Raw genomic sequence first — 13,192 nt, forward strand, 5'->3', positions numbered from 1 at the left:
CTTATTCGACTCATGAGTCGATATAGTTATACATATACAACAGGACACGACAGGATACTATACAATGGAGAATAAGGACAATCATTTACTTAATCTAAAGGTTATGAGACTTAGTAAACCTCATATACCAACTAATAATGCAGTATTATGTGAGAGAGATGATATAATGAATGATATATTACTGCCTTCATCTGTACAGTTAGGTAATAATGATACGAATGGTGGAGGTATCGAAGCATTGGGTATATCATCAATGCTACTACTTCAATCTGGTATCATCTACCTCGGAGAGATCTTCACCAGCTACATCACACTCAACAATCATTCTACTCAAGACGTCAATAATGTCTTTATCAAAGTATGTTTGTTTGATTGATTGATTGATTGATTGATTGATTGATTGAATGACGTCTAACTAACTACTACTATGACAGGTTGAGCTACAGACCACTACACAGAGGATACCTTTGCTAGACTCTGAACAGAATCCAATCAAGAAGTTTGGCCCAGGCTTCAACAGCGACTTTGTTGTACAGCGTGAGGTCAAGGAGTCTGGTCCCAACATGTAGGTCATCAAAGTGTTATCATTCAGTCGTGCTCCTTACTCATACATACACTCACTCTCTAGTCTATGCTGCGCTGTCAACTATACTACACTGGAGGGCGAGGTACGCAAGTTTAAGAAGTTCTTCAAGTTCCAGGTCATGAATCCACTGATCATCAAGACAAAGATACAGAACCTACCAGTAAGTTGTGTTACAAATCACTAGATGATCGATCACTAACAACAAACGTACATAGAATTTACTATTTCTGGAAGCATGCTTGGAGAATGCAACACAAGGCTCATTGTTCATTGAGTCAATAGCGTTTGAACCGACAGAGTTGTTCACTGTAACACCAATCAATGATAATACAGTCAGTGGTATGACGATCCCTGGCAGCACATCATCCAATCCAACTTCACCGACTGTAGCCTCAGCGGCATCCAATCCAATCAAAAGCAGCTTAGAGTATGTGTAATTGACTGACTATGACATGTCCATGACTAACCAATCACAATCCATCCAGTCCATCAATGATATTGGCAGAGTTGAGAGCTGCTTCCAATGTTGTATTTTTAAAGGAGGGCACTAGCAGACACTACCTGTTCAAGATAGCGCCAAAGGACCCAAATGACTTTGACACAAAGGTAAGATGGCGTTGGAGACAGGCCAAAGATCAAAGGACCGCACTAACAACCTCATTTCAAACTGCAGAACTCACCATCGTTGGGCAAGTTGGACATCACTTGGAGATCATATCTTGGAGAGATTGGAAGACTGAAGACAGCGTTCATTCAACGCAAGGTCAACTTGGAGGATGTAGAGTGCATACTCACAAAGATACCAAAGGTGGAGTTGGAGAAACCATTCGTTGTGACATCGAGGATAATCAACAAGACCAACAGAATACTTCATCCACTGTTTGTGCTGGTCAGGAACAAGATGGAGGGCATCCTCATCAATGGCCATCTGCCAAGGATTGGCGCACTGCAGCCAAACAGCTCATTGGACATTGACATTGAGATGTTCCCATTGAAGCCTGGCATGCAACAAATTGCTGGCTTGGCCATCAAACTACTGGAGACATCACAGTCGGATAGCTCATCATCGCTGAACAACCTCACATCATCTTCGTCATCACTCGCATCGTCTGTGGGCGGCGTCGGTGGTGTCGCGGCTGGTGCGCCACCCGCCGCACCCAAGAACTACTATGAGCTTGGCGTGTTGGCTGATGTCTTTGTCGAGAACAACAATGCATCATCGTCAACAACACAACCATTCTTCCAAGAGGTGTCCAAGGGCAATCGCAACTCCATCTTCCCCAAGACTAAATAAACTTCCACCAACCAAGTCCACGCCTTTCGCGAAAGGCACTAGGTACTTGATCATGTAGCAATGTAAATGATATAATATTGTTTTATTTGTTGAAAGGTTGGTTATATGTCTGTCTTCCTATCTATCTCTTGGCTGTACCTCTTCCTCGCTCATTCTCTTAAGCTGGTACCAATCCACGCTGGGGAATATAAGGGATCTTCCTGGGTACCATGGTAATACAGTCGATAATAGGACATACAGAGAGACACAAGTTACATCCAGTGCAGTTGTCGGTGACATTGGGGATATGTGTCTTGGCATCGAACTTAATGGCAGTGTATCCACTGTCGTTACATGTCCTGTTGAGGTTTGAGTGATTGATATGTTAGTGAATGATGATGGACTTGGATTGTGTCATCTGATACATACATGTAGCACTTGCCACAGTTGATACACAGGTCTTCATCGATAAGGGCCACGACTTGTTCCTTGTTGTTAAGGTCATTGTAGACACCGATTCTTGGGATGGCTCTGTTGACTTGGTCATGCACTGATGGCACAGGCTTGGTCTGTGGTGCAGCCTCGGGGACAACGGGCTTGGCCTGCAGGTCCAGAGTCTGATTCTCAGCGAACTCTTGTTGGTTTCTCTCCTTCTGGTAGTTACCAAAGCGTGGCAGGTTGTTATACTTCTTGCGCGAGGCCCATGAGGTGAGTGACAGGGGTGGCGATTGGCCGTCCCACTGGAGCAGATCCTCTCTCGATTGCATGTACAGGTAGGTCTTGAGACCAGTGATGTAGTCTTGGACGACGGTGAAGTCCTGATTCTGGACGGCTGAACAGATCTGGATTACACCAGCACCACAGTGAAGGAACTGGATACAGGTGTCAGCAGAGTCAGCACCACCTGTGGCCATGATTGGGAAGTCGGGAAGCGCACGACGGATCGAACTGACAGCACGAAGGGCCATTGGACGGGTGGCGTTACCACTGACACCTCCGTAGGTGGTCCTCTTCTCGGAACCGATGGCGGGCCAGGCGTTGGAATCACCCTTCAAGCTCATCAGGCCAGAGACTGTGTTGATGGCGGTGACACCAGAGGCACCACCAGTGTGGGCGGCCATGGCAATCTCCTTGACCTCAGTGACGTTTGGTGTCAACTTGGCAAAGAATGGGATCTTGATTGCCTCGCGCACCCACTTACAGATGTGCAGCACCAGGTCTGGGTTCTGGCCACAGGCAAGACCCATACCACGCTCACCCATACCGTGTGGACAGGAGAGGTTGAGCTCGAGGGCGTCGGCACCGCTGGCCTCGGCCATCTTGGCCAACTCTTGCCAGTCATCCTTGTTGAATCCACACATGATCGATGCGATCACTATCTTGCTGGGGAAGTCGCGCTTCAGCTCTGTGACGGCCTTGCACCAGTAGTGGCAAGTCTTCTCACTGATAAGCTCGATGTTGAGGAAGGCGCCTTGGCCAGGGCCAAAGTGATGACCGCTGGTTGTACCACGAACAATACGTGGAGACACATTGGTGACGAGATCCTTGTCCAATGAGAAGGTCTTTGTGACGGCGAAGCCCCAGCCTTGCTCGAATGAACGACGGATCATCGAGGCGGACGTGCAGGGTGTGGCGGAGGCCAGACCGAACGGGTTCTCAAACTTGAGGCCACAAAAGTCGATGCTAATGTCAACCAAGTCGATTGGTGTGAAGAAGTTTGGAAGCTGGGGAGAGTCTGGGATGGGGATACCATGAAGCGACTGTAGGTACTTGTGGATGTTCCATGATGCAGTCTTTCCATCGTTGACAGCCTCGACTGTGGTACCGTTGCCAATGAGATCACCACCACAGAACAACCATTCCTGGTTGGTGGCCTGCATGGTCATTTGGTCGACGTCAGCCAAACCGTGTCTGGTAAACTTCAATGGCTTGCATGATTCTGCTACCTCACCAATCTGACTACCAAAGGCAGAGATGATGTAGTCACACTTGACACGGAAGAACTGGTCCTCATCGACGGCGTACTGGCCATCCTCGCCCTTCTCTGTCTTGTAGAACTCGAGTGCGACGATCTTTCCCTCGCGACGAATCACCTGTTTGGGCAACACAAATGGAAGGAACTCGCAACGCTCATCCTTGGCAATATCAACCTCTTCGGGAACGGCACGCATGTCGCTGAAACCACGACGGAAGCAGACTGTGACACGGGAGGCACCACAACGGAAGGCCGAGGTGGCACAATCAAAGGCGGTATCTCCAGCACCCAGCACGACAACACGGCCGCGCAGCTCTGGCAGCTTGCTCGAGCATCCACACATGCCTGGCTTTGATCCCTTGGACACCAGTGGCAGGTAGTCCTTGGATGTGTAGAAGCCCTCAGCAACAGTGAGGCCTTGGAAGACCTTGTCAATCTTGGCCTCGGGCATACCAATACCAAGGTACACGGCTTCGTAGCCCTGAGCCTTGAGTGACTCTACAGTGAAGCCATTGTCGCCCAGCTTCTTGCCATAGACCACCTTGACGCCCAGGTCCTTCATGAGCTTGACCTCAAACTCGACGACGTCGAATGGCAGACGGTACTGGGGGATCTCAGCAGAGCTCAGACCGCCAACATACTCCTCCTTCTCAAAGATTGTGACGTCGGTGTAGCCCAGACGCGCAAGGAAGGTGCCACAAGAGATGGATGTGGGGCCACATCCAATTAGGGCGATCTTGGCACGGTAGCTCTCTGGCAGCTGGTCCAGTGGTGTAAGCGATGGGTCGCGGATCTGGGGGATGTTCATCTTCTTGAAGACGTCTGTGGCGTACTGTTGCAGGCCACCGATCTTGATGGCGCCCTCCTCGGTCGAGGCCAGGTTGCAGCCACCCTCACATAGGTTGGACACGGGACACACCATACCACAGGTCAGACCAACGGGGTTGTCTGAGAAGATAGCCTTGGCAGCGCCGTAATAGTTCTTTGTGGCGATTGAAGAGATGAATGACTTTACATCAAGTTGTGTTGGGCAAGACTTTTGGCAAGGTGCATCAGCGCACTTCAAACATCTCTGTGCCTCAAACAATGCACCTCTCTCTGTCAAAGTAGTTGGCTTCACATCGCTAAAGTCATTCTTTAGTTCACATGCCTTTTAGTATGATTGATTGATTGATTGATTGATTGATTGAAAGAGTTAGTGAAGTAAACAAATTGATTGATCATGAGATACTTACAGTCTTGCAACGCTCATTCTTCTTCCAATGCTCTTTGTCTTTCTTGCTGACTACTGTTGGCTTGAATGTGGCAAACTTGTTGACGGTGGGATGAAGGTTAAGAATGCCTTCGATATCATTGACAGCTGAAACATCGCCGCCAGGGTAATGATGTCCACTTTCCATCATGTTATTATTTTTATCTTGTAGTTTGATTGATTAATTGAATGAATGAATATAAGTATAAATAATATATATATTGTTATAAGTAAGAATGAATGAATCTGCAGTTTGTTGAATGAGCTTGAGTCAGTCAGTCGATGGATGAAGATGGGTAGTGTGATGAGCACAAGGTGTGCTTGTTTGCCTTACTTACTTAACACAATTGTGTGGAAGAGTGAGGGTTGTGTGTGGATTGGTAAGGTTTGGTGTTACAGTGAAAGGTCACCACCTCTAAATAATGCTCAAGATAAGATTGATCACCAGCTCATTCAATTTGGTCACAAATTATATTTGCAAAAATGGTGAAGTGTTTAGTTGCATTGTTTTGTGGGGTTCAGACCTTAGATATTTTGGGATTTGAAGTTCTGAAATTACCTCTCTTTATAATCTATTCATCCCATTCGTTCGTCCTCGTCCAATCATCAGTTCAACAATATTATGTTAATCATCATCATCTATTCAATCTAACAAGCTATCATCCTATCACTCTTTTTGTATTTGTTCGAACCCATTCTGTGTTTTAAAAACATATGACCAAGTGTAAATAATAGTTGTTGATATATATATATATTTATTTATATTGATCAATATATATATATATATAAATTATTTGTGTAAATGTAGACTTGTCTAGACTGCATTCTGTATCCAGAGTCGACTTCATCTTGTTCGAATAAGTTATCGACATGTGCAGGAAAACAAAATGCATTGGTGGGTTTACGTCAACATTGTTTTTGGGGTTATGCAAAGATTGACTTGGCTTGCTTGGTATCCTATCCCAAACAAACAAAGTCTTGGCAGGAATGAATGATTGACTTACTCACGCACCACAAGTACTAGTATCCCAAAACATCATACTACTCTACGACTCTCACTACTACTACTACTACTACTACTTGTACACTAATATCACTCAATCACTCAATCAATCATTCAATCAAACATATCAATCATATCAATCATATCAATCAATCAAACAAACATATAATGAACGGAGGCAATGAATATGCTCCGTTCAATAGGGATCATAGACAGAGTGTATCGTACTCAACAGAACAAGGTCAACAGGCAGTACAACAGAATGTTCTGAGAGAGGTGTATAAACAATTCGAGTTGTTGCTGTTGAAGAAGAAGGCAGGTGACCAAAAGGTCACGCTGCGTCAGGGTCTGCTCGTGTCAATACCTCAGGTGGAGAAGGTGTCCTCGATGAACAGCGTGCAGGTGACACATCAGCTCGAGGTCATGTCCAATGTGCTGGTCAAGATCTCGTCCGAGAGTCTGCACGCCGTGTGCGAGGTGCTGATCAAGATGTGCGACACCTACCTCGACGACCCCTACAACATGGTCAGTCAGAGCGACAAGAAGGGCAAGATCGAGCTGCCCTCCTACGCCAAGGATGACATCGAGTCCGACCTCGAGATCGTCCTGGCCCACTCCACATCTGACTCACTCTCTGGCCACGTGCTCACCACAACCCTCACGCGTGAACAGCAGCAACAGGGCGCGACGACACCTACCTTGTTGTCCCCTCCCACGCCAAACACTCATACTCACAGTCACAGTCATAGTCACTCATTATCATCATCATCGTCACATGGATCATTGGGCATGTACTCGAGTAGCAACAACTTGTTGTCGTCGCCACCAGGCTCTGGCGCTGCATCTGCGGCCGCCACACACTCACCTGCGGCTGAAGTTGAACAACCAAAGCAGGAGTACACATACCAGGCACTGCAGCCATTCAATACATACGCACAAGTGTCGGACGACACGCCTCTGTACCATCTGCTCAACACACTGTATCTCATACTTTCGTCGCATGCGCCGACGCGCGACGACACCGAGCTGGATGCTCGATCACAGCTCGCCACGCTGCCACCCAAGGTCATCACATTCTTCTTCAATCTTCTGCAGTTCACACAGTCACCTCGCATAAGGTACCGCGCTGCATCATGTCTCCAGGTGATCTCGCTGGCTTCGCTCGACACCATCTCGCAGCTGTTCATCACGCGCCTTCAATCTGCGCGCAATGATGACTTTTACCGCGAGTACTCAACGTTCCAGCGCGCGGCCAAGTACCTCGAGTTTGGCTTTTGTCGCGCCAACCAGGCCGACGGCACTTCACAATACTTTGCAAAGATGCTCATTGAGATGGAGAAAGCGTCACGTGCCGTCTTCATGCAGGCCATCCTCTTTACAATAATGCGAGCATGGCCGCGCATGTTTTCCAACCCGCTGTCACGTGCACGAGTGCCCGCGCCATTCTGGAACGTCGCGACCAAGATCTATGAGCTAGTGCTCAAGTGGACCAAGAAGTCCAAGCTCAAGCAGCTGTGCGTACGCACATTGGCCATCATGTGCTGTGCGTCCGAGGATGTGGTCCTGGCGCGCAGCGGCGATCTACTATCACTCATTGGCAACTCACTCAAGGAGACCAAGACTAAGCGACCATATCTCGAAGCGCTGGTCACACACTTTAATGGACTCAAAGGTCTGTTTGGAAGCGAGGCCAAGGCACCCTTCTATCAAGCACAGGTCGAGATGATTCTGCCATTCATCTTGCCAAAGAAATCATCACCAAGTGATCTCGTCCTCCTTCTCGAGGTCCTTCTCTCCATGGGACGCTTCAGTCTCAGCATTGTCGTCTCCAAGTACATCCTCGGAGTACTCGCGCCATCAATGCCTGGCAAGCCACCCGAGTACAGTCTAGAGAGCAAGGCTGTCGTGCTCAAGGTATGTTCATTGTTTGATTGAGTGATTGAATGATCATGGACTAACTTCATCTTTCCATTCATTAGATGTTGAGCTCATTGAACACAGAGTTCCCAGAGGCAATGCGAGCATATGACAGGACATTGTGGCAGACTTTGGACGTTGTGTTCTCAACATACGATGGAGACAGCACACCGATGAAGTACATTCTGCTGAACTTCCCATCGCTGTGCTCACCCGAGTCTCAAAAGGACATTGGCGACAAGATTACAAAGTGGACATGGCATTTGGATGGCGAGGTCGCAATGATGGCCACGATCGGCATCGTCAAGTACCTGTTCAATCAACCACAGCAGACATTCCCATCGATCCTCTTCCAGATGCTGACTTACATCACCAACTACTTTGGCGAGATTGCCTCACTGTCCAAGGTGGTCAAGAACATATGCATGGTAATTGAGGAGTTCATCGCGCTGCACTACCTGCCCAATGGCGAACGCAAGTGCTCGCCACAAATCGAGCCCACCATGTGGAAGAACCTGCGCGAGACGTCCGAGGGTGTTGCGCTGTACCTACTATCGTCCAACGTCACATCTCTCTGGCCACAAGTGCTCGAGTTCATTCAGTTGACAGGCCACGAGATCTTCCGCGAGATTGACCGCGCTGACAATGTGGCTTACCTGGCGGACTACCTTCCACACCGCACGTTCTCGTCCCTTCCATCCAAGCCGCCTCACTTGGACCTGGACAGCGTGGAGTACAACTGCTTCGACACACTCATCCCTGCACTCAACCCCGACCTGGCCTACTTCTTGCAGATACACAATGGCAACCTGCAGGGCAGCGTCAACTGGGCATGGACCCGTCTGAGGAAGCGCTGGCACCCCAAGAGCCAACCGATTGGTTGGAAGAACAACCTGGCCTTTCTACTGCTATCGCTGCGTCTCAATACACAGTCGCCCGAGATCACAGCCGTCGAGGACCAGCTGCTGACCGAGGTAATGACATCATACTTCCAGGAGCGCGAGGGCAAGACTGGCGAGGAGATGAGCTACATGATCTCTGAGCTATCACGCTACATCCATCAATCGTGCTACGATACTGTATTCCGCTTCGTCGAGCAGGAGCGTGGACGCGACCTCAAGAAGAAGAAGAAGGAAGTCTTCTACGTCCAGGAGCACGTCATTGTCTATATCAGCCAGCTGTCTGCACGCATCACCGTTGCCGACTATGATGGCACCACATCGATACGTGCGGCACTGCGCGAGGTCACCTACTTCTGGATCACCAATGTACAGGTGTTCCAATCAATGCCAGCCATCGTGCGCAATCACTGTGCCAACCTATTCAAACATTTCCTCGCGCTAGACAGCAAGAGCACCATCCCCAAAAGCGAGATCTCGCTCAACAAGGCCTCCTACACCAAATTGATCTTCCTCTGTTTGCAAAGGTATGTATGAAGCTTGGGTCTCTCACTCAATCACTTAATCACTAACCCAATCAATCAATCGGATAGCTTATCACTTGGCGCAATGACCAATGAGGACACGATTGAAGGAGAGTTGGAGTTGAACATTCAGAGGGCATTCAACTTGCTTGTGTCCGAGTCATGCCTGGACGATTACAAATTGGACATTGTTGGATTCTTGATCAAATGTCTTGGCTATGGCATCCACCTACACCAATTGATTGCAGAATCCATGGCCATATTTTTAAGACGCACTCCAAGCTACCTCGACGAGTTCATCGAGCGCAGCTTTGATAACGAGAAGCAACAGCTTGCCTCATTCACCTTCCTCCGCGCCTTAGTAATCAACTTTACACAACACTACTCGAGCTGGGCTCACGACTGTCCTCCCGAGAGGCTGTAAGTATCCATCGCGGATCATTCCTGATCGCATGTGCAATGACTAACCCATCACAACACACTTCTAGCGTGCACCTATGTCTATTCCACATGGTATCGAGTAACGCTGAGGCGAGGAAGCTGGCGTGCACATTGTCAAACACACTGGGCCAGCAGTCGGAGGATGGACAGTTCATGTTGTTCAACTCACATCAGCTCACGATTCCCACGGAGAGCGTACCAAACTATGTGTACAGTCGCATGGCATTGCTCTACTCCAACTCAATCAGCAACAAGTATCCATGGATGACACCACTGCTCTTTGAGGAGGCCGATCGTCAGTTCCAACATCTCCCATTCAATCACAAACAGTTGCAACTTACTCTCTTGGCACCATGGGCGCGCAATTTCTACTGGGTGGTGACAGGTGGCGAAGGCACCCTCACGGCCAAATCGCTCGAGAACATGTTGGACTCGTTGCTCAACATCTCCATCCAGGCGCGCACCAACCCCAACATGCACACTGCACTTGAGGTCCTCTGGAGCGAGCTAGCATCGTCTGGTGACAGCACTGGACCCACGGGCACTTACAACGTGTACAAGCGCGTGATTGACTTCTTGAAGGAGCGCTATCACTCGGAGAAGTTCCAGCCCGAGACCAAACACACGTGCAAGATGGCCATCTGCTTCATCTCTCGCCGCTCCAGCTCACACTGGACCTCTGTGATGGAGTACCTGATGAAGTCACTGCGACACTACAGTCTGTTGCCGCCATCACCTATCCAGTTCGTGCAGGAGTTCCTCAACAATGCTGAGAACCAGGCCAAGGACGAGCACATCTCGGCACGCTCCGAAGAAGCCTACATGTACTTCCTCGAGGACATGACTTTTGAGTTCCAGCTCAAGGACGTGCTGAGCATCCCCAAGCTCGTGCCCATGCTCCTTGTTAACGCCGTGCTCGTGTTTGGTCCGTTCAGTCGCACCGCCCAGCAGCACCAGAAGGAGCGCCCGCATACAGACAAGTCGATTGGCAAACGCATCGTGGATAACATACTCTACTCACTCGTGATCCAGCAGCCCACGATTGGCGATGACATCAAGGACGAGGCCATGCAGCTAGTGACCTCGGACTGGGTGACATGGCGCGAGAAGGAGCGCATTCAGTTCATTCGAGTGCTCCAGACCGCGTTGGGTGACAACATCATGGAGATGTGGGAGCAGATGGTACTGCAGCTGGCCATTCGCTGTAGCGACCTCCCCGTCTCACTATCTGCCTTCGACTGGTACCAAGACATCCGCACGACTATTGGCACGAAGAAGGACGGCATGGACGGCCTGCTCGGACTGTGTTGCGGTCTTTGGCGCGCATGTATCATGGGTAACGTCGAGAAGATGTACAAGACACTGGGCGTGCTCAATGCGATTATTGCGAATGGCACACGATGTATCAACTCAGACACATCATATTCAATCATTGTGCGACTGGGATCCATCCTTCTGCACACGTCCTATCTCTCGCAGTTCAACTCAGCGCTCACTCTACTCAATCGCACCACCCACTCGCTGTCGGGAACACCCGCTCTCAAAGCCCGCATCACCGAGGAGATGATAGATATTCTTGGCGCGGGAATGAAGACCGAGCAAGTGGTCAATCGTGGCATCGGTCATCCACAGACCGCCTTGCTCACTTTATGGTTCGCCAAGGAGTGTGCACAGTTCTCCGAGCAGAGGAAACATCGCGTACAGCCAAGCTCAATCATCACAACAGTTTTGCTCACAGCGAGCTGCATGGCATCTATGTCTCCACAGGACCCACTCACACTCGACTTTATGGACTACCTCTTGGACTCGCCCAGCCAGCAGCTCAATGCGCATCTCGACCTCTTGCATGAGCACTATCGCTTCGTGTCCAAGTCGATCAGTCAGCCACCCTGCACCACTGAGGAGTTCATCGGACTCATTTGCCAGCACTTCTACGAAGCTTTCGCAGACACCACGCCAGACCTTCTCTCCAATCTGATCCGCTCAGTCACTGAGCTAGTCACATCATTGATGGACTCGAGCCGCGAGAAGGACGCTTCATTCCTGCTGTCATTCATCAAGGAGATGATCAAGATAATGTCTGGCTCATCGGCCATCATCCAGCCTACATACCTGGTCGAGTTCATCACGGTGATAATTGAGGTGTGCCAGCGCTCTTCGTCCGCATTCACACGTGCTAATGCTCAGAACTTGATCCCATTCATAATGGACAACCTGCCACCGGGATTGCAGGTTGGCGTGTTTGACTTTGTCAAGCCGTTCACCAATGGCTTCGATAGCTCTGTATCCTCAATGTTTGGATTCCAGACCGAAGTGGACTCGGTCAGCAATCTGTATACATCGTTGTATCTCATCAACACGTATATCTTTGCCGTGCCCGCGGACTCTGCACTCAACATTCAGATGAAGCGCATACTGGAAACATTCCACAAGGATAGACAATCATCGAGTATACTACCAACGATTACCACACCATTCACTCCCACGATAAAGAGGAAGCATAACGTACCAGCTGCGACCACACCTACCAAGCCCGCATTGGTATCCAATGAGACGTCCAAGGCTGTCTACACGCCACCACCTCCCTCTCAACCAGTGCAACAACCGGTTCAGCAACAGGCGCCAGTTCAGCTTCCACCTCAGCCCAAGCAGGCACCGCCTCAAACTCCACCCGTTGTCCAACAACCACCTCCTCCACAACCATCTCAACCTCCAACCTTGCCACAAAAGCCATCAGGTTCATTGTTGTTCAAGAAGCCGCCACCTCCAACTCATGCTCCTCCACCTCCTACATCACAGCCACCACAGCCTCAGCCTCAGCAGCAGGCTCCACCTCCAACTCCCCAGGTTGTTGTCCAAACTCCACCGCCAACAACTCAACCAACTCCACCATCTGGAGCCGGTGGCTCTGCATTCTTTAAGAAGCCACCACCTCCAGCTATTAGAAGAGAATCATCAGGGCTCTCTCCTCAGACTCAATCACCTCCGATCACCTCCACAACACCACTACAGACATCAACAACACCGAGCACACCATCACCTCCAGTATCCTCGCCATCACCAATGAGACCACCATCAGGACCTCCACCTCAACCAGGACACAGAAGAGAGCCATCAAACTCTGGCCAGCCCCTGCCTCCACCACCAGCTCAGCAACAGCAACAACAACCTCAACAGCCTCCAGCCTTACCTCCAAAGACCACACCATTGTTTGCTGCGCCACCCAACCGACCACCTCCACAACCAGGATCAGGACATCAGAGGACACCATCAAACACCTCTGGTGCTGCACCACCAGAGCAGCAGCAGCAACAATCAACTC

At 49.6% G+C, this 13,192-nt stretch overlaps 4 protein-coding genes across 4 annotated transcripts; 2 read left to right on the plus strand and 2 right to left on the minus strand.

The window, feature by feature from the left end:
- Window positions 1–73: 73 nt before the first annotated feature.
- Window positions 74–1,868, plus strand: SAMD00019534_012970 (hypothetical protein; the record flags this gene model as incomplete). Its single annotated transcript, XM_012903264.1, has 6 exons — window positions 74–358; window positions 435–565; window positions 629–746; window positions 802–1,013; window positions 1,072–1,192; window positions 1,260–1,868. Coding segments are annotated over 6 exons (1,476 nt in total), but the record flags the coding sequence as incomplete, so codon positions are not given.
- Window positions 1,869–2,037: 169 nt separating this feature from the next.
- On the minus strand, window positions 2,038–5,234 carry SAMD00019534_012980 (hypothetical protein; the record flags this gene model as incomplete). The annotated part of the gene is made up of 3 exons (XM_012903265.1): window positions 2,038–2,218; window positions 2,289–4,984; window positions 5,070–5,234. 3 exons carry the CDS (start codon window positions 5,232–5,234, stop codon window positions 2,038–2,040), a joined length of 3,042 nt encoding a protein of 1,013 aa, XP_012758719.1.
- A 1,008-nt stretch (window positions 5,235–6,242) lies between these two features.
- SAMD00019534_012990 (hypothetical protein) lies at window positions 6,243–13,192 on the plus strand (the record flags this gene model as incomplete). Its single annotated transcript, XM_012903266.1, has 5 exons — window positions 6,243–8,003; window positions 8,069–9,432; window positions 9,505–9,849; window positions 9,918–10,813; window positions 10,847–13,192. Coding segments are annotated over 5 exons (6,712 nt in total), but the record flags the coding sequence as incomplete, so codon positions are not given.
- SAMD00019534_013000 (hypothetical protein) lies at window positions 12,860–13,141 on the minus strand (the record flags this gene model as incomplete). The annotated part of the gene is made up of 1 exon (XM_012903267.1): window positions 12,860–13,141. One exon carries the CDS (start codon window positions 13,139–13,141, stop codon window positions 12,860–12,862), a length of 282 nt encoding a protein of 93 aa, XP_012758721.1.

This window comes from Acytostelium subglobosum, assembly GCF_000787575.1.
Source record: "Acytostelium subglobosum LB1 DNA, scaffold: scaffold2, whole genome shotgun sequence".
Classification (NCBI taxonomy): Eukaryota; Evosea; class Eumycetozoa; order Acytosteliales; family Acytosteliaceae; genus Acytostelium; species Acytostelium subglobosum.